At 37.9% G+C, this 26241-nt stretch overlaps 1 protein-coding gene across 4 annotated transcripts in view; it reads left to right on the forward strand.

Moving 5' to 3' along the window:
• The window catches only part of KATNIP (katanin interacting protein), a 60045-nt gene that overhangs the window by 13685 nt on the left and 20119 nt on the right, over window positions 1-26241 (forward strand). For all 4 annotated transcript variants that reach the window (XR_004081045.2, XM_013129951.3, XM_031052212.2 and 1 more), the window contains exons 8-16: window positions 951-1114; window positions 3153-3265; window positions 3711-3813; window positions 4253-4459; window positions 8517-8657; window positions 13313-14201; window positions 18756-19487; window positions 20001-20209; window positions 24766-24829. Coding sequence is in view for 3 of the 4 variants with exons in the window: in XM_013129951.3 (XP_012985405.2) it covers window positions 951-1114; window positions 3153-3265; window positions 3711-3813; window positions 4253-4459; window positions 8517-8657; window positions 13313-14201; window positions 18756-19487; window positions 20001-20209; window positions 24766-24829 (2622 nt within the window). In the remaining variant the exon portion in view is untranslated. The remainder of the gene's footprint in view (window positions 1-950; window positions 1115-3152; window positions 3266-3710; window positions 3814-4252; window positions 4460-8516; window positions 8658-13312; window positions 14202-18755; window positions 19488-20000; window positions 20210-24765; window positions 24830-26241) is intronic.

Consider the following 26241-nt stretch of genomic DNA (forward strand, 5'->3'; position numbering starts at 1 on the left):
ATTTCAGGGGGATTGGTATAGAAAAATAAAAAGAACTGTATTTTGTCGTTGTATTTTCAGAGATGACTAATACTTGTTGAGAGTTTTTATGAGTGTGGATGACATATGGCTTAAAGAGTGTGAATGCATGCAAGTCTCTATTCAGTTTTAATTTCTGTCTTTCTAAGGTAGTCTTCCTGTTACTAGCATCCACTGCCATTTTACTCTCCTGCTTAGTAAATCTCACTGCAGCATAATGAACATGCTTGCTTGTCAGCCTGTTCTTCAATATTTCCACTTGACCTAAATGTCTGGGTAGATTCTGTCCCTTTTCTTCCCTTGACTTTTGAAGTCCTTGAATATAACCACTGTGCTACTCTTTTAGTCCAGTCTTGGATCCTCTATTGTTAAATTTTATTTCCTTTCTTTTAAATCTGTTTATAGGCTGTGACGTTTCTATTTCTCCATGATTGCTTGGAAGATTGGGATGCGTATGGGCATTTTGATGACTACTTAAGTAATAAGGTCATTTGTTTTGCCTTGCAAATAGCAACTCCTGACTCCCCTTGTTTTGCTAGAAGGCTCTATGGATTCCTCCAAAATAGCTGAACACCCCAGTTACATTGAAAAATTCTGATGTGCTGAAATTACATATACTTCTTTTTCAATGGACCATTACAAGGCATTTCCATTAAATACCAGAACAGAGCAAGTTCAAAACATTCTTAAAGCATAAAAATCATGTTTTTCATTTTCTAGTTTGCCTGCTCTTAAGATACTGCTTCAGCTGTTGTCTAAAGAATCTTAATATAAAAACAAATGGAGCAATTCAGCCTTGCTTGGGATGGTTACAGACTGCTAGCAAAACCCTGTGTCAGTAGCTGAACTGGATGTTTCAAATGTATGCTGTTTTAATGATCTATACTTGTGTTTCCAGACAAATGAGTATTCCTTCCTTGTTTTGGTGGCAGGACCCTTAAGTCGACCAGAAATCCCACTTTCTGCAACTCGAAAGGGTGTGTGTGAGAAGGATCCTGCTCTCTCGGTTTCAGCTGTGATTAAAGCAATGCAAGTTGAAAATGAAGTCTTGCAGAGAGATCTGCAGGGGCCGATGTTTTCCACAAGCCCTCAAAAGGTATGGCAAAATATAGAGGAGGGCTGTTTGATCAAGTAGCAACCCCCCCCTAAATTACAATCTCTTACAATTAAGATTGTGTATGAATGAATGGTGATGCCTCTTCAGTGTAATTGAATTTGTATTATTCTTCCATAGGGTGGTTTTCATTAATCTGCTTCCTCAGGTTAGTATCTCACAGTTCTCTCTTGATTTCAGGGATCACTGAGCAACAGATAGACCAGTCACATGATATATTGTACAGTGAAATGCACAGATGCATGCATGCCTGGTTGGGCCATTTTCATTCTGGAAGCTTCTGAAACAAGATAATATGTGATTTCCATACCAATAAATCCTGTCTTCCTCCTGGACTCATTAATATGGGCACTGTTCCCTGTTAATACATACTCTGCTTTTGGAGCAGAGCTGTCATGTACACTGTTGGCTCCTAGCGATGAGGGGCTAGTGTAGGTTTTCTGCACCAGTGCATGTACATCTCTTATCTCCAACAGCCACATTTGAAAATAATTAAAAACTTGTCTTATAAACAAGGAAATCAACAAAAATCCATCCCCTTCTTATTCAGGTCAGACCATTATTCCTCATTAATTTAAAGAATATGGAGGTTTGTACTGACAATCCTAGCTAAACTTTGAGCCTAACCAGTAATTCAGTTCTGTCAGAAAAAGAAAGTACATAAAGTGATTTGAGCATAAACCAAGATTTGCAAAACTGTCTGTTAAGGACAGTGTTCATGGATTCAAAGTCTGCTTCCAGTTTGGTGTTTAGAAGACTGATTTTAGTAGGAAGGAAAAGAGGTATGCCTAGGCGCTCATGGAATTCTTCATTTGAATTATGAGAGTTTCCAAGACAGCTGTCTACTTTAGCCTAAGCTGATGCTCCCTGAAATTGTGAGTTGGTGCTGTGATGAATATATATCCGCTGTCATTGCTGAGCCAACATTAGGTTTCTGGGGAGTTTTGATTAGGAGCAAAGGTGAAAATGTTCATTTACTATAGGTAACTACATCTGATTTCACCATCTAGGTCAACTTTACGTTCTTATTTCTCTTGTTTTTGAGATATTTATAGCTTTGTGGTCAAGAGAACAAATGTAATTGAATATTCTCACATAATGCATCCTAATGCTGATTTTAATACTGATGTTCTTAAATGAAAAATAATGAAATAACACTTAAAATAGTTGTAACTTTACCCTGACACTTGAGATGGAGTTTCAAAAACAAACCATGAGTTCTCAGTCTTAAAGATGACCTAAATGATCTTCCAAAAGTAATTTAATTTTGCTTACCCAGTTGTGGAACTTGGCCTTTGATATTTAAATGTATAACAATGCAGAATTGTTAATACTAAAAAACTAATGAACTTCTAAGCATTTTAAAGTTCCCTTACTCTTCAAAAATTATAGAAATGGAAGTGACCTGAGAGCAGAAGGACTGCTGTTCCTCTCTGACTAGTTGTTCCCTGTGCTGTGTATTCTGTCTCTGACAGAAGCTACTAGCAAATTTTTAGGAAAAATAACATAGGGAAGAGGGTACAGACTTGGGTATGGGCAGAGAAAGAGCCCAGAGCATTGTAAGATCTGCAGAACTTTTCCTCTGTTTCCTCTTAGGTAGTCACTGATAGTTCTATATTAAAAAATTAAGTCAAAATTTTATTCTTATTATTCTTATTATTCTAATAAAACTGAGCTTTTGGAGGTTTGAAAGTATTTATGATCCTATTTTGGAGAAGGAAAGAGTTCAGGCAGAGACACATATATCCTGTTCAATGTATATGTATTGAATAGTCATCAGAGAATGCTTTTATGTTACTTTTCTTCAAAACAAAGATCAAGTTCCAAACTCAAGTCTTTCATTGCAAATCAAGACCAAGTCTGTTAAATGTGCTTTAATGAAGTATAGTTACAAATTAGCTAAGGTTTGCTGAAACCAGAGCTGGGCCCAAACTCTTATTTATTCCAGAGATGCAGATTGATACTCATTGATATGTAGAGAACAGTGTGGATGAAACATGTTCATCTTTTCCTTACTTAGAAGAAGTTTTCTGTTTCATCTGTTGTTTCCACAACGGGTGAACCTACAGAAAAAAGCCAGACAAGGACTGACATCAAAGAAGCTGTTGAGAGAATTTGTTCTTCTGGAACCAGGTATGTATATATTTCATTTAAGGCTAGCTTCCTGTTTTGAAGAGCTATTTTTCAGTATACCACCAGGTGTATTGTAGTACCACTACACCTGTAATTTTTAGATACCTGACACATCATGCAAGTGGTATCAAATTAGGGAGAAAGTTCCAGCCTTGAGCCAGTCTCTGTGGATTAGGGAACTGCCATCATCTTTATCTGTTTTTATATTACCGATGTATTACTTTCTCAGGCTGCCTCAGAACCAACTGAGAACCGGAGCCCAGTCTTTTAACCAAATTATCTAGGGTGGAATGCCACAATAGTTGTAATTCAGTGTAGGGGTATGTGGGATTGTTCCCTGGGCTGTGTGGGTTTATCTTGTCATCTCTTCATCTTTGAACCAACTAAACTGTTTCTTAAAAACACAAGAATTATGAGGTGGTAACACAGAATATGTATGTTTTAGACAACAGAAGAAACATCCAGAAGTCCTTCAAGAACCTGAGCACAATTCTGCCTGTGACAATGATGTATTCCTGTCTGATGGCAAATCCATGTTGCAAGAGAAGGTTTGTATATATGCCTGCTGTAACTGATGTTTCCCAGTATTACTGAAACATTGGAATGATTCAGTCAACAGATCGAATGATCTATATTCCACCAATTCTACCCCATGTAAACAAATAAACCTATGGCAGTGTAAGAGAAGAGAATTTATCACTGTTCCTTTGTTCATCAGAATGACAGAAGAATCAGGCAAAGAACAGACAGCTGTTTTCTCCTTGGGCTTCTTAAGAGGGTGATAGTTCTTTTCTCTTAGTGTGCCATAGATTTATTAATTGATGTGGGGCAAAACTGGTGGAACCTGGATTGAATGTCATCCAAATGGCCTTGCGTTTGCAAGTTTTTTTTCTGATACATCAGTACTGTAGTCTTAACAGTCTTTATTTTGTTGCACATTTTATTGTTTTGTCACTTATGTTTATACCATATTTCATTTTGTCCCAGATGGCAACCAGTATGGAAATACAAGATGCTATTTATGTGACTATGGAACTTCTTTCTAACTGGGGAAATCCCATAAACGTGGGCCTGAGCAAGGTGGAATTCTTTGATTTATACAACGAAAAGATATTTGTGTCTCCTCACGATGTGGATATTCGGAATGCTGACAACCCAGGGGATTTGTGCTGTTTGGTCAATAAGAACTTAAATGTAAGACAGATTGGTCCCGGTTGTGAAAATTTCTCATTATAATATTTCCTTAATATCACAAAGCTTTTTGTTTAGAAACGTGATTGCTTTTTGAACCTGACTTGCATAAAAACTGTCTGATAATTTAAAAACCCCACAAATATTGCTCGTTATTAACAAATCTTGCTTTCCTGACCAAGATATTGGCATTCAGGTAGAAGTTTGGTTTAGAACAGAATTTGTTTGATTTGCTTGACTTGCTTAACTGAGCAACTGAAGGAGGCAGTTTTAACTCTGTCTCATTATATATCAGCTCTGGTATTATCTTGGATAAAAGAACACATTCAGTTCTTAAAGCATTGTAATGTAATCATAATACGTGTAGAACAAGATCACAAACATTTAAGGATGTGGAATTTCACATTTTTACGTTATGTCTGCTGACAAACTTAAGTAATTCTTGTGATCTGAAGGTATAAAAACTTCACTGCTAACTTCTTCCAGATGCTTAATAGGAATATAAGTAAAACAAGAAGGAAACTTTTCATTTTTTCCTGTCTCCTTGTTATCCTTTTACCTAGGGAAAGAATCATGGAAGAGTAAGAACTGAGTAGTTTTGAACATAACAAGAAAAATACATAGCGTAGTAAAAGTATTTCAGAGCTGTTCTGTGAGATTGTAAGATGAGGGGACATGAGCAGCTTACATGCTAAAGACAATGGGCAAAAGACAGTAACTGGTATGAAATTCTGATATTACTGAAGAGATCAGCAAATGTCCATAGCGCTTAAGGAGTCATTATTTCATTTGTGCTGCACATTCACTGTGTGTCCTTTGTCTCCATAGACCTTGACAGTTAGGATTAGTATATTTTAGCAGATAAGGATACTAAATCACTTAGACTATTAAAAATATAAATTCTAACTTATTTCATGCTAGTGTTACTTTCCTGCTTGCAGGGTGAATGAGAATGGAAAGGGCAAAAATGCACTCTTTTGAAATTTAGTTGAAACTTAGTATCATTTCCAGACAAATATTTTTACTTCAAACATCTTTCTTACTGTCTCATGAAAAATCATGGTCACAAATATGCATTCTTCCTTACAGGTGGTGCTCCCTGGTAGATGACACTCAGTAGTCATAGTAGTAACTCTCAGACTTTAGATAATTGTAAATTATGTAGCAATAGATTCATTAAGTCATTATAAACCCGTTATTCTTAGCATATCTCATATATTCATATGTACCATTATTCTTAAGCAATGAGGTTTTATATTTCAATGATTTATATATTCCTTTGATTTGTGACACTACTCTCTTTTGAAGCTGGAAAGATACTGCATCAGAGAAGATGCAATCTGGAGAGGGAATATGGTCATAGAATGTGGATATGTGGTAACTGAACTGCAGATGCTTTAAGCAGTCAAAGCAGGATTTCCAGTTTGTGTACATTTCAGATCATATACGAAAGCTTTTGGGTGCATTAGAAAAACCAACAAATTAATGAATCTCCAAGCAACTAATATTTTCAACAGAATGAAAGCTTAACATAAAAGCTTATTTTGTAGAAAACTCATTTTACCAATGCTGAAACACTTCCATCATGATCATTTAGGTGTACGTTTATCTCTGAGAATAGACATACTGTTCTTGAAGGTCAGGAATTTTATCTATTTATTAGTTTAGTTATTACCTTTGCAGACTTTTAAGAAGAATACTTAAATTGGTTTCTCCCCTGTTCTTTGTGATATGCTGTAACAGAAAAAAAATGCCTGGCAAGCCATTATGTGCTCTCAATGAAGGAAATAATGCTTAATAAGACATAGATTAGGCATTTCATTGTAATTGTTTTCCATAAGCCTTTTTGATTCTTATATTCATGTACAGCTCTTGTAAATCTTAGCATAACAAGGACAGATAACTGTAATTCTAGAAATATCTAACAATACATTTCTTCACAATGGTGAATCCTCAGACCCACATTATTTCTCTTCACAGTGCTTGTGCCTTTCTTTACCCTCCATCGTGTACACCTTCAGTGCCCACACAAGCAGTGTCTTGGGCCATTCTCACACACAAAATCTAAGACCAACAGTTCCCACCCTCACTTTTTTTCCATGATCCTGTTCAAAATGTAATTCCTACTCCTGACATATTGAGTTCACCCTGAGGGTTCCAAGAACTTTTGGGCTAGAGTTTTCAGTGCTAGCTGCAGAGACAGTAACTTCAGACTGAAGTGCATCATGTGAAGGCAAAGATATCACCATCGCTCTTAGTGATAAAAGGTGAGAGTCTTCCACAGTCTTGAGTCTGAGCATGGATTCATCATTCTTCAATTTTTGGTGTCAGATCTTTGATAGGCTGACAGAGACTGTCAGCCTGAATACAGCATACAGAAACCTGTGAGTTTATGTATGCTCAGTCCTAGGCAGTTACTCCCACTATCTGATAAACAAAATGATCTATACAGCTGCCTCTCACACAAGATGCTTGGCCTGGCTATGATACGCATTGTATAGTTTGGAAGATCATGTGCATCTTTACGGATAAATTAGTGAGAAGCATGGACAGGTTTCTCCAGGTTCTATTTTGGTGCTGAATCTGGCACTATCACAGTACATACCAGAACCTATTGATTTCTCATGCATCAGGTCTTGACTTGAGAAGTCTGGAGATGGATCCCTCATCAGATGTTATCTGCTGGTGGGAAATGGTTTTTTAATCATTCTTGTTCATATTATGACTTCAGTGACATGATCTAGCTTTGAAGTTGTTCCTGGAATTGGGTTCACACTCGTTTGAGGACTGTCCCTCATTTCTTTGATGTTTAAAGGCTCATTTCTGGTTTTATATAGAAAGGATTAAACCTATCTGGCAATCTTATGGCTGTTTATGCCTAAAACTGATATTCAAAACAACAACAGTTTCCCAAACTTTTTGAGAGGCCTTTGGGGCAGAGACTTCGTGAACCATCAGAATTTGGAACACAAAGATCACCACTCTGAGAAGTGGATCTATTCATGATATCTTTGAACAGACTGGCAGAGCTCTGCCCTTACCATCATTAGGCACATATTGAAGTACTCAGTAGAAAAGTTTTGTAGTTGCTGCCTTCAGGAAAAACTGGAAGTCTCACTTCAAAGTGAAAAGATACAGAAAAATAATGACTTTGTGTACCTACTTTGTGACCATATGTACTGTGAAGCCTTGAAAATAGAAAGGAAGCTGATTTATCTGCTAATCTCAAATCGCTGAATGTCATCTGCATATGTATTTACTTTTGCCATCATTCGTCTCTGTTTTGGGGTAACATTTGACATCAAGTATACGAATACTCAACATTTTGATTCTGAAACTCTTCTTGTTTCTTTCTGAGCTGCCATGTATCCTTTTATCCAATTTCTGAACATGTGGAGATAGCATTTCTGAACTATGTCCACAATTAGGTATTCTTTGGTACTTTAAAAAGTGGTGTTTGTCAGTTATTTGTAAATTCATATTGTGAGTTTCTGTGATAGCATAGGAAATATCAAGTGTAGAGTCTTATATAAAGCTCTTAGGCATAGATCTGTAAATGAAATTAGTTGTCTGCAAAGCCTGATTAAAGTAGAGGCATCGGAATAAAATTCTTTATGATTCCTCTCTTTAGAGGGCAAAACAGAAGTGTAAGCACTTTAAGAAATTGTAAAATGATTATACAGTGTGCATTGTGCTCAGTGATCCCCTCTGTTGCCTGCAAAGCTGATTAATTTGATTAAAATAAACTGGGCTTGCTCTGACCCTGCAGTTACAAAGCATGGCAGACGGCCTGTCATCTGTGAGTGTGCAGATGTCTTACTGGGACAGCAAGCAGCTGACCTTTATCTAATTGTCAGGTTGTTGTGAGCTGTCTTACAGTCAGGAGAGTCGGATTTACTGTTTGGAAATGAGGTTAAGATTTTGCTCTTAATGTAGTAGATTTTATTAAATTGTTACTCTTCTAATCTGTAGATATTTTTCTGTGGGGTGGCGAGTTAATTAAAATATCCTGCTTTAGGAGGAAGAGTATTAGTGACAGTCTGTTTGTACGTGCCTTTAGATCACGAAGGAAAGCTTCCTTTGGATGTGCCCTTTCCATCCACCCGTCCAACTTTACTTTGTGATTCGCAATCTCACCCGGTCACATGACTTTGGTATATCCAAGATCAAGATTTGGAATTACAACACAACAACTCCCAGTGTAAGTAGCCTCTTCTTAGCTCCTCTGTATGTATGCTCTGCCTTGTCGAGGGAAATCGGTTTGACCATTCTTTCCAAACTAATGAACTAAATGTGGATACTGTTTTCTCTGATAAAATAGAGAGCTAGGAGGTGTCCATGTCTACTGTGAAATTTGCTTTTGTCTTGACTGTAAGTGGTAGCAGTGTGTTAACATTTTCATAGGCACAATGAGCATTTACTTTCAAAGCTATTAAAGATCTCTAAAGACCTAATAAAAGGTCTTCCATGTTCTGTCACTTAATTCTTTATTAAGGCAAGTGCATCTTCATATTCAGGACTTTCATTTGGTTTATAATAATATTTTTTGATTTAACATCCATAAATATGTATTTTCTGATGTATGTAAGTATAAATAGGCTGACTATTGCTTGATTTCAATTTTGTCACTTTAGTTAGAATCATAGAATGGTTTGGGTTGGAAGGGACCTTAAAAGATCATCTAGTTCCAACCCTCCTGCCGTTGCCAGGGACAACTAAAAAGTATGCTACCTGTGTGTTCATAATAAAACAGGTAATCTACTGTTGCAATAGAGACATCTCATGGCAGATGGTCTGTTGTTTGTGTGCTTGAATGTCACTGTGAAAATTATTCTTGTTTGTAAAAAAAATCCCAGGTACTGGATCAAAGAGGATTTGCTGTCCTGGATTATAAATAAGAGGCTTTATTGCTCTGGTTTTGCTCTCATCCCTGTTCTTATATAAGCACATATGGTAATTTATACATATGGAAATGGTCATGGAAGGGACAGCTTAAACAAGTTTACTATTACATGATTTATATTTGTTTTCTGGAATTTTAATAGCTTTCTCTATTAAAACGTGGGCTACAGAATGTTCTGCCATTATTAGAGCCTGTGAAAGGTACTACTGGCTTTGGAGGTAATAGTATGATTTGTTACTAAACCTATTGAATACAATGCAGGAAATACACATAAATGTATTTCTGTGTTTAAAGGCACTGTTTTTTCAATAAACTACTATAAGGCAAGCTGTACAATCCATTAGGGGTATAATCCCATGGATTTTGGTGGCAGTGCAGCAATCTACACTGACTAAAGAAATGTCTCATTATCCCTAAGATGAAGGAAAAATACATAGTTCTGCCTATTTCTGTCATTTGTCATGAGGAAGTTTTGTCTGAGAAATATAAACCAAAAATATAATTAGGCAGCAATTTTCTTCTGCTAATGTAAGTACAGAGCCAGATTTCTGTGTGTTTTTTTTGTAATAATTTTAACCTCCTCCTTTCCCTCAAAAACTACATAAGTGAGAGGTGCCAAAGTACTTCTTCAAAAAATAAGCAAAAAATTAATTCAGACCAGTACTTTTGTATGTTTGAGCTTTAGAACTTGAGTCTGGAAATAGAAAATATGTCTGAAGGAAGCTGTAATAGATTAAGTTATTAATTGTCATAGGTTCCTTGATTCACTGAGTTACAAGGAAGGTCTCAGAGAATGCTTCATCTTGCCTTTATTTACTTCAGATAAGGTCTGAGAATAAGGAGACAATTTTTAGTCTGCAAGAGGAGATCAAACGTAGGTAAGGGCAGCCAGTTCTTTTCAAGCTTGTCTGAAATATTCAGACATTTTGTAAATATTTGCTACAGTGTTGAAACTGCATTCTTACTTGATGCTGTTGAAACTTTTTGTAAGATCCAAGATAATGTCTATTGCATGTCTTCAGAGATCTCTGAATGGAATTTATACTTAAATGCATGAAGATCTTAGTTGCTCTCCAATGGGATCCTTTTCTTCTTCAAGTGATTGCCTTCATGTTTGTCCCTCCTGTATGTATGTTCATGTCCGTTCTCTGGAGTTGGAGATTTTTTTCAGTGCTGGACTACCACTGGGGTGCATTGTTTGTGAGGATACAGGTGCTTTGTTCCAGCTGAGTTAAGTCTGTAGGAGAACTTTTCTAGTTCTTGACTTCCATTGCTCCTTATTTTTCACGCTTCCATGAGAAGTCAGGCAGGAGCAACTTGAAGTCCTCTGTCCAGATGTAATTTGCAGAAAAGCGCCTCTGGTTTTAAGCTTTGTCCTTCATGCACAAACATCACTGAAATAGCCAGAAATACCATCCTTGTTGCTTCACTGAAAAGCACTGTCCCAGCAGGCAGCCTGTGAGGGCTGAAGGTACAAGCTGGGAAGGAACGTCAAGAGAAATTGTAGAACAGTTTTCACCAAATCTTTCCATTTTTTTTTTCTCCGGCATTGATTGTACCTACTTGCTTGTTCTGAGACATTGTGCCATTCCAATTTCTCTTCCAGGAGGCAAAAAACTTGCATTGGGTGAAGTATTCAGTATTTGTTTACAGGATGGCTTCTTGAAAGAATTACTCATTGAGGAAAGGATTTTTCCAGCCTCTTCATGCTAGAGGAGAATTAAGCAGTCATACTAGGAAAACTAAACATTCTGTGAATGTTTCGTACTGCATCTGATCACTAAGCTACTGGAAGCTCAGAAGAGAGGTGGGAGGGAATGAAAAAGAGCAGTTCTAGTCTTGTGTCTATTGAGATCTGTTCATATTCTTCCTCCTTGAGCCTCAGTCTCCTTTGAATTTTGGTGCAAAAGTTTTTCATTATTTCTTTTACTGGTTCCTTTATTAACAGGTTGTTCTGAGCTATCATCTGTTACTAATGCCTGCCCCAGTTTCATCTGTCTCTATTGTCTCAGACACCTCTTTTGCTTCCTGCAGTATCTATCCCAGACATTCCAAAACATTAGGGAAGGAGAAGTCATTTCCTACTAACTGGAATAGTAATTTTGAAGTGCCTGGCCCTTTTCTGTGCTCGACTGTCCCTCTTTTAGGGACACCATCTCATTTTGCAATGTTTTCTCAGTACTGGTGGGTGGAGTGGGATTAATTTCAAAACATTTTATTCTTAAGAGGTTGCTGATCTTAATTTAAAAAGATGAAATTGACAAATATTTTACAAAATACAGATGTGTACATTTCTCTGGTTCCACACAGTTTGTTCTCACATAAAAATACAGAGCTAAGGTTTGAGTATTTCTCAGTAGAGAAACAGCAGTAGAGGCTAGGATATTATGTAGGAATGTTGCAGTTATCCTAAATTCAACTGAATATCCAATATCTCTAGCATTTAAAGAAGACATAGAAAGATGAAGAAAATAACATTACTGGGGCATCTTGACAGTATTTCTCTTCCCCGTCATCATTTCAGGCAAAGCCATGTATGTATTTTTTAATATATATAATCATTAAAGTGTTTTGATTCCAAATTAGATTAATCTAGTAGTGTTCCTATTCAAGGGGAAAAAAAGATTACGTTTTATGTCCAAATGCATTAGTACCAACATATAGCACTTTATGATACTCTAGGAGTAACACAGGCAGTCATGTCATAATGGCCAATTAAACAGGGTTTACAGCTGTTCTCTGAGAAGTTAATGAAGGTTATCTTTTTCTATAAGGAATGTAACAGGAATGTGCCGTGCATTCCTACACCTACTGCCTTCTTTCAACTGGAGCTTATTATGCCTGCATCTTCTGTTTTTCTCCTTGTGTAGGTCCATATTATATTTTTCGCCTCATACATGTTATTATTTGGAAAGCAGCAGAATGGAATCTGTAAAGACGTTTAAGCTATAAAGAGTGCATACAGGAGCAAAGAGGAAAATTTAAGTCAGTATTAAAAAACTGACATCCAAGAGATGAGCAAGCGGGATGAAACTGAAACTTCTTACTTTCACAAAAAGCTTCTCAGTTTCCATTAAGATAAGGAAGGAACAGAGAGCTCTTAAAGGTTCCACATGATGGGCACATTACTGAACTTCAGAGGGGAGAAAGGTGGTGAATTTTGTCTCATCTGCTATGTTTTCTGTGAAGATACCAGTATTTTTGTCAGGAGGGAGATGAGGTTAGATGGAAATGCTAAAGAGGATAGAAAGAACATTAGTTCCTACTGCAGTGGAATGAAAAAATCAGGTTGTAGTGGGTGCCATAGAAAAGTAGAACATGGTGATAAAGTGAGTGGCAGAGTTGTACCTGAAGTAAAGGCTTTCTATTTGAAAGGCTAGTTAAGTGTTGGAATAAGCTATCAAGGCAGGTTATTTGAAATCTGTTTAAAACCAGATTTCTTCACAACAGTATAGGTTATTTTACTTTCTTCAGGGGAAAAAGATGGACCAGATGATTTTATTATTATTTTTTTAATGTTCTTTCCAGCCCTGTATTTCTGTAACTCTTTTTAAGTCTGGTGGCTTTGATCTGGATGCTTGTTTGCTGTGGAACATGCTGTGAAAGTGGTGAATCTCAAAGGTGCTGAAGCAAAATGTACCTCTGAAATTTATATCCTGATAAATATAGTTGCGCTTCTTCACTCAGGCTTTTATAAATAGTTAAGCCTTCCCTGCCAAAATGGTTCACAGTAGTGTCCAGAGGGGTTTTTAGTCCTTTTAAATAAAAACCTTAAATATTCCACAGTATTTTTCAGTTGTTGGAGCTTGTGATTAAAAAGTAGTCAAAAGCACGTTACTGATCCAGGATTTAATTGTTTTTATCTGTTTATTGATTAAGTGTTCAAATGTCAGAGTTTCAGAACAGTGATAATGCTTGAACAGATTGATATCTTCATACTTCTGTTCTTGTAGGACCTTGATGTTGGAGCAAGAAAGGTGAAGTTATATGTTGATGAGAACCTTGTATTTGATGGTGAATTAGAAAGAGCCTCTGGAGATCTCACTGACCACAGCAGTACTATTGACCTTAAAGATCACAAGCAAGATATCTCTGCATCTTCTGCAAATGAAGCGAAAGAATTACTAAATGTACCTGCAGTCACAGAGAAGGAAGCAGAACTACATTTTAAATGCTTACAGTCAGACAGTGCTTCACTAAACTGGAAATCTCTGCCAGAAGAAAATCTTCTTGACCATAGGATGAACTCGGTCAACTTTACAAAGAGAAGTTTGTGTGAGGATAATCTGAAAGTGTCACCATCTCAAGTTTGTGTAAAAGATGCCAAAGAGAATGCAACAGTGCAAGCAGTTACGGAGCGTGTTCAATCTGATGATGAGCTTACTTTGAGTGAGCAAATGGAAAAACTAACAGGAAGAAAATTGCCTGATTCTACAAGTACAATTCCTTCTTGGTTACAGTCATCTTCCCAAGTAACAGGGAATAATCAAGTTACTTCCAGTAAGCAGAAGCCTCCCTGGCTTGCTACAGAACACTGTTCAGGCTCGAGATTTCAAACACAGTCAGATGGAGTAATGAAAAACTTTTCAAATCTGACTAATGAGGATGTCAAATATCAGAGAAATGAACTGGGAAGATCCAGTAGTAGAAATGGAAATGGAGATGAGAGATTACAAATGCTAACCAGAAAGGATGGTGATGTGTGCTTGGACATTTTGGAGCAACTTTCTAACAAAAGTTCCTGCAGCTTACAGCCTACAAGTGGAAGGAGAAGTGTCAGATGTGTAAAAAAGGAGGGGTTAAACACTGTAAGTCTTGGAGAAGGTGGTTCTGCTCTCAAAGGTATGAGCTCACAGTAACAGCCTTAGTGCAACTCCTGGCATGTTTTGCGTTTTACAGAAGCACAGAATCATTTAGGTGGGAAGAGACCTCTTAAGATTCCTGGAGGAGGTATAGACAGGGAGATTTTAGTTTTGCTGTTTGCAGTATTCGGTTTTTTGCATTTCTACTATGGCAATGCTCAGAGTCTCTCTCCTTGTCCTACACCTCATGTGTAATGGTCTTCTGAAAATTTTACATTCCAAGTTAGTGTTTTTAAATTTATTTGGAGGAGATTAAAGTAAATTATGTTGTGAAATTTGACAGTTCTGCAGAAAGCAAATGTTTGCTAATATCAGAGATGAAGATCTGCAAAAAGATAGAGTGTGACCTCAAGGTAGTGAGGTTGCACTCCATTTTACATTTGCAGATTTACAGGGTTTATTTGTGCAGTAGGTTTGTGTCTTTCTCAATAAGAATATATACTAAATATATTTATTCAGAGTGAATGGAGAATTGGTCTTATTTTCCCTTCGCCACTTGATATATACCTCTTCAAAACTCCCTCAGACGTCTCTGCTTATTTATGAAGAGTTTTCTAGTAAATTTAGCTGTTACCTGCTCTGTGTTTTTGATTATCCTTGTCATCCTTCTCCAAACCTTTTTTAGTTCACCTGGATCCTGTTGGAGGTGAAGGATCCAGATTTGTGTAATTTTGTTCTGCCTCTAGCAGTAGCTATCAGCGTGTCCTCAGGGAAGAGTATGAGAAATGGTCAAGTTTTGAAGTTCCTACTCTCTCCCAACCTACAACATTCCATGCTAAGAAATTTTCTGCACATAGGGTAATATTTTTGTGCTTAAATAACACAATAATAGAATTTCTTATCCACAAGTTCTACGTGGTCTTGCTTTTAAACAAGTTTTTTGATTTCCATTGCTCAGGATGTATTTTTAATCTCGCCTTTTCAGTTTCAAGCCATGGGTCACTCTGACTTCTCTTTTGGAGCCTTCATACCCCTCTTTGACATTCTGTAATTCTTCAGCATTCAGTGACATGTCTCCAATGAAGAGAGTCTGGCAGTCCAAGGACAACAAGGCACAAAAAATTGGAAAAAGAGGTTACAAATACACAAATTGAGATTTTGGGGAGTGATTTAACATCAGAACAATTTACATGAAAGTGTAGCTTGCTGTGTCCTGTATCTGGGTGTTTACATTAAAGTTATGGTGATAAAGGACAGGAAATGTGCCTAAATGGAGGAATGCCAGTTGAAATTCAACAGCAGGTACTGCATGAATTTTTCAGATAAAGGCAACAAAAGTTATTCTTTCTAAACTTAGAATGTCTGAACTTTTCTTTCTCTGCCCCTCTGGAGAAAACAGCAATTTTATAAGTATATCTGAAATTATACCTCAAAGAAGAAAAGTGCGGAAGTAGTTGGAATAACTGACATTTTCCCTTCACCCACCACTCACCCGTTTGCCGTTTCACACATTTTATAGCATCTTTGTTAGATTAAAAACTTCTTAGCGTTATGGAAACTGTACCTAAATCCTACTATAGTAATCTCTGTTCAGCTGTAAAAGTTGTAACAATTTAGGAGTTTTAATGTAAACTATAAGATGAGGGTTATCATGATTCTCATTACAATGTCCTCTCATTTTGCTCAGAGCAGGTTTTGTCATCTGGTGCTTTAAACTCCCAATATGTGTTTGTTCCTGGGAAAACTGCATGCCATCTAGCAGCTTTTGTTTTCGTTGTACTATACTGCACAGGATAAAGCCATCTTCAAAGTGGAGCTGAGTGAGCATTAACAACAGGAAAACAGTTTTAAGTGTTTCCCTAAGAGTGGTGAATTTTAATTGGAGTGGGACTAGGGGAGCTGCAGTATCCCAACAGTGGAATGGGCCAAAAGGGAGGCTGCACAAACTCATTTACAATGTCACAGCATGCCTTTGGTCACTAAATGAAGAATAATGAGAACAACAGAAATGAGAAATAGCATGTCCATGCATACTTGGCTCGAGTTAATGTTGCTATGAAAACATACAATTTTTCTTTGATAACTGTTTAATGTGTAAAGGAAATGATGGAAATATGCTGATGAAATTTGCAAATAACATATAATTTGGGGTATTATGAGTTAAGAAGATTGAAGAACTGCACAGAAAGATGAACTTGAAGACGGGAGTAATAGCAATGGAATGCAATTCGGTAGTCCTGCTTGGAGGGTCATCTGGGGAATAATAACGAAAAATTAAGTTGTAAGCTGAGTAATAATCAATTGCAAATGACCTCGGGAGAGATGGATCTTGGTTGAGTAGCTGATAACAGATTGGCTATGAAATGCTAGTGTGACGCAGACGTGATTATAACACTGCACTCCAAGGATGTATCAGCAGAGGCTTTTCTGTGAGGGAAATGTTAATATCTCAACACAGGCACTCATGAGACGTCAGTTGGAAAACTGCAGTTCTGATCATCCATTTTCAGGAAAGCTGATTACAAAGTGGAACAGATATAGAAGAGAGCTTTTAGAATGATTTGGGAAATGAAGCCTGTGATTGAAGCAGGGAAATATGATTGCTATTTATAACTGCTGGGAGTAAAAATGAGATTAACACAACAGAGAGAGAAGAAAGATGGGGTTTTTTTCCAAGCAAGAGTTGCCCCAAAATGTAGTTTAGTAAAGTTTTGAGAGAAATTGTGTGAGGTGTGTTGCCATTAGAAGCAGGACAAGGGACTTGATGATTTAAGAATCCCCTCCTAAACTCACAGGGTTTGAGGTGTCATTTTTTCTTGGGCTTCAGGATAGCATCCATTATACAATCCTTTCAGGCATACAGAAGGCTGCGACTATGTTAACATCTGCAAGTGGGACACTCGTTATCTGTGGGAAGAGTTTATTGTTCACATGGCTCCAATAAAAAGAATAAATCTTATATTCTAAAAAGTATGCCCAACCCTGTAAGCCTTTAGCCATTGACCTTTGCTTTTGGGCTATTCCCTGCTTTCCTTTCAGAGCTCCACTTCGGTTGTGACTCCTTAATGTAGCTAACAAACCTGTTAACCTCCCATTGAAAATCACTCCTATTTAAACTGCTGTAGAAGTGTTTCTGAGTTGCAATCTCTGTGCTGCTTGAAGTACTTAACATTTAAAAAAGAGGGGGGTTTTAAAAAAGGGAAAAAACCCTCCAAAACAAGGCAAGCTAATAAATGTCAAATACTCTTCTCCACATGCTCATCCTGAATTTTTCAAGCTTTGACATTTCAAAAGTGGTAAATATATATGTGGTATCTTCTTTAGGTAAATTGTCTTCTCCAGTACATCCAAACAGGAAGTACTGTTGGGGATCATCCACCCAAAGAGTATCCATATAGGCAATGGTTTGAACAAGAAAGTGACTTATAAATGGCTGATGCTCTGTGAGATACACACCTTTGCTTCCTCTCTCTATTTCCCTTGTGGGATGAGGAAGAATGGGGAACTTGGTCTTCAAGCTTTCATTCTGGAAGACAACCTTCTTTCAGGTGGTTTCCCATCTGCTTTAAAGTTCTTATTTTTATCTTTCTTGTCCCAGTGTAAATTATTACTGGCCATGGATAGATTAGGAACATTGCCTCTTTCCCAGTGTTTCCAAAAACAAAGGTAAAAGTTAGTCTTGAGCAGTCTTCTGGGAAAAGATAATTTTGCAGCAGTTGGCACTTACTCTTGATAACCATTTGTGTTAGTATCCACTCAAGGACATTGTACAGAAGTAAAATCTAGCCCATGGGCCTGTAATTGTTTAGTACTCTACTTGCTTTTCTTCATTTATTTGAAGAAAATACATAAGTGACAGCTTTATTGAAAATCTTCGTTATTATCTGCTCTTAATTGTTTTGGGATGGAAATGAAGCAGCTCCCCAGTGCAGTCACAAGGAGAGCATGCTTTGTTCCCACTGGGCCCCTCTAATTGGTTGTCTCCACTGTGTTCCCCTTAGATACTTTGTCATTAGCCCCCTTCTGCATCTCACACTTGCTGAAAAGTGAGAAAAATAGTTGGACATTACCTACATAGAGCGCAACGCTCACCTTATCCTCCTTGTATGCTGACCTTACTTCTTTTCTCACCACTTTTCTATATATGCACAAGGTTGATTTTGACAGGAAGCACTCTTTTCTCTGTAAAGCTTTAGAAACTTAACCAGTTCAGCCATTTCCAACTGTATGAAAGATCTGCAGAAATGCAGACAGATGATTTAAACTATTGTGACAGACAGACAATAAGTATCACTGGGCAAAATCCCAACTTCTCTAAGTGTTGAGTCAAGAATTTGCAGTCTCAAACTGAGTTGCATTTTGTATCTTGGCATGTGCTCTGCTCTTCAATAGTTAAAAGTGCTTGTCTAAATGGGTAAGGGAAACTGGTACATGTAGCCTTTGTAATAGGGAGGCAATACAAAAGTGCTACTCCAAAGAGCGTTTTACGGTAAAGGAACATGAATAGTAGCAGCATAATTTGGGCAAGTCCATGTTATAGTATTTGCTTCCAGTCTTGTTTTTACATTAAATGCTTATGTAATGTTGTTTTCAGGTGACGACTTTTCTGTCAAGGCCATGGAAACCTCTAGAGCAAAGTGGCAAAATGAAAAAGAACACACTCTGCAGGAGTCCTGGAACTCCTTGGTAAAGTTTAATTATTCCCATCGTGGCCGAATCTCCAACATGGATTTTCAAGGGGACATCTTTGATGAGTTTCTCCATCAACAGAAAATCAGCTGGCCTGGAGAATATCAGCAAATGAGAAAAGAGGGACTACAAACACTACCAAAAAAGCAAGGAGAAAATTCTACGGAGGCACATGATGGAAATGATTTTAAAATTCCTGTTTTACCTTATGGACAGCACTTAGTGATAGACATTCAGACAACATGGGGAGACAGACATTATGTTGGTCTTAATGGAATTGAAGTTTTCAGTTCGAAAGGAGAGCCTGTTCAGATTTCAAAAATAACAGCTGAACCACCTGATATAAATATTTTACCAGCTTATGGCAACGATCCCAGAATAATAACCAACCTAATTGATGGCGTAAATCGGACACAGGATGATATGCATCTCTGGCTAGCACCATTTACCCCTGGAAAACCTCACTTCATCTTTATTGACTTTGTGGATTCCTGTCAAGTAGCTATGATTAGGATTTGGAATTATAATAAATCTCGCATACATTCTTTCAGAGGTGTGAAAGACATTATAATGGTGTTAGATGAACAATGCATCTTTAAAGGAGAAATTGCAAAAGCTTCAGGAACCTTATCTGGAGGTATGCTATCATTTCTTATTTTCTTTGTGGAAACAGTAGTAGAATACAAACAAATACATTTAGCTTGTTATTACTTTACACTTCAGAGCAAGCTGGCACTACGTATGGTATTTAGTCCTTTTAATTTCAGAATGTAATGCAAAGCCCAGTAATACATTCTTCAATGAAACTATGAATTTTAGCAGCCTATAGATCTAATCTCTATTCTTAATGATGGTGTAGCAACAAGGCCATATTTCAGTCACATCAGATAGACCTGTCTTTTGGAAAATGTGATGAAGAAGCTTTTCTTCCTATTTTCTTTTATATGTATTTGAAATTCGACCAAGTTCTCCAGGTTTTTCTGCTGTGCAGTATGAATTTGAGAATGAACATACTAATTATATCAGTAGTGAGTATCAATTTGCTGTCTATTGTCTTTAAACACTACTGCAAATTAAATGTAAGAAGGACCAAAAATAGTTTTATCACTCTATATATTCTTCTATATTTTATTCTGTGTGTTGCCTTCAGCTCCAGAGCACTTTGGTGATACTATATTGTTCACTATGGATGATGACATTCTTGAAGCGATATACTGCTATGATGAGACATATGATGGAGAAATGGAAAATGCCAGCTGCTTGAGATACGAGGAAGAGTTAAAGAGGCCAACAACTGCTGATAGGGAGGGAGATGAAAGACCTTTCACACAAGCAGGGCTAAGAGCAGAGAATCAACAGGTAGGGGCCTCTGTGTTCGGAACACTCTTATAAATGTCTGTCTGAAAGATGACGTGGAAGTAGTAGACACTGATTTCCATGTTAGAGTAAAGCTTTGCAGAAGAACTAATACAGCGCTCGGTCTGTTTTGAAGGTACCTTTTTTTCACCAGCTCAATAATTTATGCAAAATTTTGAAGCCCCAAAATTACTCAAAATTTTTGTTTCCCTGAATCATTAATAAGACTACAAAGAAGACTATACTGTTTTGTTTTTTTTTTCCTCTTTGCTTACTCGGACAGACATTCAAGGGAGTTCTGTTTGATTGAGGTACTCCTGAGCACTGACAGTGATTTTTACCATAGAGTTAATATATAATGAGTAGCTGTGCTCCCTACCACTTCAAACCAAAGATTTTTTTCCGTATTTTCACACAGAGTGTACTCTTGCTTGTTTCTTCCTCCACAGATGAAGTATTTTATCTGAGAAGGAACTCCCCCTCTCAACCTTCCCCTTAGTTTTTCCTCTTTCCTTTTCTGAATAGCATCTGCACAGGTCTGTGAGTATTTTGCAGCATAAAAATGTTCCTTTCCTATTCCATACAGTAGGTGTTTTATTACTTGGAGGAAGGCCATATTTCCAAGTACTGGAGTCTCGCTCTATGTCTGAGCAAAGATACTGCAAGATTTTCTGCTCAGGATGTTGTGGGGCAGTCTTTGACTTGATTTCCATCAAATCTTCTGCTTTCGAAGGATCTTTATGAGCAGCTACTGTTGCTTCAATGAGGTTATCTGTTTCTAGGGGACACACTCTTACTTGTAAGTCTGTGAGGACATCAAAGCTGAATCAATCTAAATTCCAGTTGGTTCTGCTAAAATGCTCCCAGTGATGTATTGTTCCTAATGAGCCTTATGCTGTTGTCATGCCTTCATGTTCTGTTTTGTACTCTTCTCCTGGTGGCTTGTAAGACAAATGAAAATGTCAGGATGTTGGAATTTGATCTTACTGTTAAGATCATTGTTGTGGTTTAAGCCCAGCTGGTAACTCAGAACCATGCTTGCTCACTCCCCCCTTTTTTCTCCCCCTGCTCCTGGAGGGATGGAGAGGAGAATTGAAAGAATGTTAATTCCCACCGGCTGAGATAAGAACAGTTCAGTAACTAACACAAATCACTGGTGCTGCCACCAATAATAATAATGATAAGGGAAATAACAAGGGGAGAGAATACAATTGCTCACCACTCACTCACTGATACCCAGCCCAACCTGAGCAGTGATCTAGCCCTTCCGGGTAACTCCCCCCAGTTTCTATACTGGGCATGATGTGCTGTGGTATGGAATACCCCTTTGGCTAGTTTGGGTTGAGTGTCCTGTCTCTGCTTCCTCCCAGCTTCCTGTGCCCCTCCTCACTGGCGGAGCATGAGATTGAGTATGTCCTTGATGGGGGTAAACATTACTTAGCAACAACTGAAAACATCAGTGTGTTATCAGTGTTGCTCTCAGACTAAAGTCAAAACCACAGTGCTGCACCAGCTATTAAGAAGGAGAAAAATGACTGCTACAGCTGAACCCAGGACAATCATGAGTCAGTGACTCTAACCCTTTGACATCTCCAATGCTAGTTAACATTGGCAACAGTAATTTTGTTCCCTTTTTTGCTTGCAGTATCTTAAACTGTTTAGACACCTTATGCAGTGCAGGATTTCATGGACGCAAATTGAATTTCACCTTTCTTTTCTTGATTGCTTGTTTATTGTGAGCATTCACCAAGACTTCTTCCACTGCAGAAGCCTAGACCTAGGCTGTTTGGCGTCCCTGCCTTTTATTTTGCTTTTCATCTGTGGTGTTCTTCATACTCTTTCTAAATCTGGAACCTGCTCTATCAGCAGTGGAATGACAAAAGCTATTGTGTCTGAGCCATTTAACTCCCTGATCTCATTCTGTATTTGCTGGTACCATCAAGATTTTGTAGATGGATGCTTATGCTATAAAATTATATAGATCTAGTAGATGATTTGTCTCCCCCAGCTTAACATTGTAATTCAGACTGGTATTGGGTTTAAAACGTCTCTACCTGTTGATCACTCATCCTTTTTTCCTGTAGCATGTTCAGTGGATGAAACAGTGTTTTACAGCAGTGAGTACAGAACTTTTGAAAAGCTCTTAAGAAGTGTCTTACTTTCTTGTTAGTATTATCCATGGTCATCTGTCTTTCCTGTGACTTCAGTAAACCTTAATACATCAACTTTTATAGCAGGTCAGACCAGTAACTAGGGTGTTTGACCTGACTCTTGACTGTGACTGACAGTGGATGCCTAGGGAGAATGAAAGAATAGAGCAAACATGCAGTGGCTTTTCTCTGAGACACTCATCCAGTCCTTAGAAATTTGTCTTACAAGGACGTTTTGACTTCACCTTTGTGTTTAGTATCCTGCCATGGATTTTTATTACATTATTTCATCCATTAGCTTTTTGAAGCTGTGTGCCGTTTGTACAATTTGCAGTGCTCTGTGTTGTTTCCCAGCTTAACTTGCATAGCAAAAAGAACCTCTTTATGTTTGTCTCTAGGTTCATTTAATGTCCCCTAGGTTTTGTTTTGGAAGAAACTAAATTATTTCCCATTCCCTTCTTCAAGCCACTCAAGAGATTTATACCCCTCTGCTACAGTCTCTTCTAAATCTGTTTTCCAGAATGGCTAGTCCTACTTCAGTTATTTGTCACATGGAAGGTGGTATATTATGGTTAAGCATAGGACCATGGAAATACTTTCTACTTTTTACTGCTTTTCCAAGAGCTCATGTACTACGGTGGTATTTTGTTCTAGCCATAAGGATCTAAAGACACGGGTGGGACAATGTTCACAAGCAGAAGTGGTTGAAATAGTAGAAAATTAGACCATATCTGAAAGAAAAGATGGTGGGCACCAGTGGACTGAAGGAATCTAAGTAGCCAATAAAGGAGGAAGAGAGAGAAAAAGGTGATAAGGTGGCTTGGCACAGTGGTTTATGATCTGCAAAGGAGGGCATTATTCTGCCTTCTGTAAGACTGGTAGCTTTGTTGCGTCCATGGGTTTTGATAGTATTGTTGCAAATTCTTATTCTCAGGCTGGTCTTCTTAAGTTGTTCTGAGGAAAAGGCATCAGGCATCAAAGACAGAGTCACTGTTTTGCAAGAAAGGTACCCCCAGTAGGAGTTTTTTTTTTCCACCTTTTGTAGGTTATCTATGCGCATTTATTTCAGTGCACAGTTCTTGCTCAGTTTCACCTACTTAATTACATCAAGGACATTTGCTACTACAAGAAGTATATTGCCATCTGGGAGCATACACATATTAGATCCAGGATGTCAGTGGTTATACTGCAGAGATCTAATGTTAACAGTAAGAGAAAAGTGTTGACAAGTCTTATATTTCTTTTTTTTTTTAGGTGCAGTGTAGGTCCATTTGGTGTATTCTTAGTGACAGGGAGTTTACTTCGAGTGGTAAATGAAACTGTAGTTAAGGAGTCTGCACTAGAAAAGGAGTCTGGAGTTTCCTATTTGGCTTTTTGACTACGAATGAAGATTGAGCTAATGTTTTTTGTGGAACTATTTAAAATAATGCCAAGATTACATTCTACTCTGCTATTCTTTGAAGCCTAATACTGTATATGTAAAGTTAGGATTGTTTTCCTCACATGTAACATTTTTCTATTTGCCTGTAGTGAACATAATTGAGCATTTTATCATGCTCACTCAATGAAATTAAGTCTGTCTGAACCCTTTGCAGTTGTCCTTAGTCTTTAGTACCCTTTTTGCCCCAGTATGATCAGCAGATCTTATCATCTGTTTATTATCTTTTTGCTTTGCTATGTTGAATAGCATAACTTACTATTAATTAGCACTGTCAGAGAGCAAATGCAAGCTTTTGGACACATCTGCTTGTTTGCTCTGGCCTTGAGAAGAAACTGTGGTGGCACTGTCTGAGGTCTTAACTTCCTCCCAGACTTCTTGTCTCTGCAATGTATTTGCAGTATGCAAATACAGCATGTTATCAGTTGCATGGCAGTTTGTAGGTAAATAAGAATGACTTAAGAATTTCAGACTCTTTCTGAACAGGTAGCCCACACAAGGGAGTCTCACATTTAATACTCCTATGAGCACTAACAAAAAAATACCAAATGAAGAGTCTTGACTTTCTAAGCATCCAGGTGATCTACATTTTGGGGTATGTTTTCCGTTTTTTGCAGGACAGCCTGACTGGTGAAGCAAGGAGGAGATTGCCCTGGCAGTGTTTAAGGCCAGGTTGCATGAAGCCTTGGGTTATATGGTTTAGTACGAGATATCCCTGCCCATGGCAGGAGGGCTGGAACTAGATGATCTTAAGGTCCTTTCCAACCCTAACTATTCTATGATTTTATGATTCTATGACATGCAAAAGGCTGGATGTAAAAATTAAAACAAAACAAAAACCCCAGCAAAATTAAGAAACAGGAAAAAAACCCCAAACAAACAAAACCACCAGCCTCCTCCCCTTTATAAACAATATGCCTTTAATGTATATGTGTTATATATGTTCATTGCATCTATTGGTTTACTTTTAGGTTCAAGAGCCAGACCCTCTCTCTGAATATGTACCCAAGGAATCAGGAATATTTACTGGAAAGTGTAAGTTCTTACATTTACTTCTTGCCTAACCACTTTCTCTCCTAACATTTTATCATGGAGGATCTGATTGTCTGAGCTGTACAGAACTTTGTAACAGATGTCAGGTCTAGAATAAAGAAGATTAATTGAAGGCCACAATAAACAAAGGCAGAAGCTGTGTTACTTTGTTACTATGGCTTTTAGAACATTGTATCATAACAGAGGGGTTTTAATCTCAGAAAAATAACACTATCCATTTGCCTAGTCCCTGAATGGGATTTGTAATAGCTCTGTCCCTTACACATTAATTCTCTCCCAGTCCTATGTATTTATGTAGGCTGAATTTCTCAGATCAGATTGACAACAGAAACCCTTCAGTAAAGCTAGACCAGAATGTTATATCCATACTTAAGTACCTGATTTCTTTATCCTGTACTAAAACAACTCTCTGTGGGCTTTTAAATTATTTTCTGAATGGCTCAGAATTTTCAGTGTCAGTTCCTGGTCCTTTCATCAGCACAAGAGGAATAGGATTCTGTGGAGTGGTCCCTTAGACCTGGATTGAGAGTGCTCTTGATTCTTCTGGTTTAGGGGAGTTAGTGGGAATTATGGAAATCTTAGGATCAATACTGCCCTCTTCACCTGGAACTCCTGGTTCATGCATGGAGTCACTGAGGATTTGTATCCTTGACCTGCTGTAGGTAGTTTTTCTCTCTTTCATCTTATTACCAGTCATGATGCCAATGAGAAATAGTGTCTCAAAACGTGATGATCACTGGTGCAAAGTCCAGCTAGTGGCTGGTTACTAGTGGTGTCCCTCAGGGATCAATACTATCATAGTCTACACTGATTAATGTCTTTTTTCTTTTTCAATAATTTGGATGATGTGATAAAGTGCAATCCCAGCAAGGTCGTGGATGATGTTAAACAGAAGGGAGTGGCTGATAAGCTGGAGGCAAGGCTATTCTTCAGAGGTACCTCAGCAGGCCCGAATAAATGATAACTTCATGATGTTACCCAGTGTAACCTCATGAAGTTCAGGGCAAATACACAGACCTGCAGGTGGGATGTAAAAACCCTTGCCACAGGACAGGCTGGGGGCCAGCTAGTTAAGGAACGGCTTTGCACTAATGAGTCTGAAGTCCTTGTAAACCGCAAGTTGAAAATGAGCCAGCAGTGCGGCCTTGCAGTAAAGCTGCCTCCTGGGACCTAAGAGTGCAGCCAGCAGGGCAGGGAAAAAAGATTCTTTCCCTGTATTTGACACTTGTGAGACTGTACTTGGAGTATCGTCAAGTATGGAGCTCCCTAGAACAGGAAGAAAATTTACTTACTGGTGCAAGTCTGGTGGGGGAGCATGACTAAGACAGTCAGGCAGCTGGAGTCCATGATGTGTGAGAAAAGCATGAAAGGCCTGCCTTGGTTTATTCATCCTA

This window comes from Melopsittacus undulatus, chromosome 8, assembly GCF_012275295.1.
Source record: "Melopsittacus undulatus isolate bMelUnd1 chromosome 8, bMelUnd1.mat.Z, whole genome shotgun sequence".
Lineage (NCBI taxonomy): Eukaryota > Metazoa > Chordata > Aves > Psittaciformes > Psittaculidae > Melopsittacus > Melopsittacus undulatus.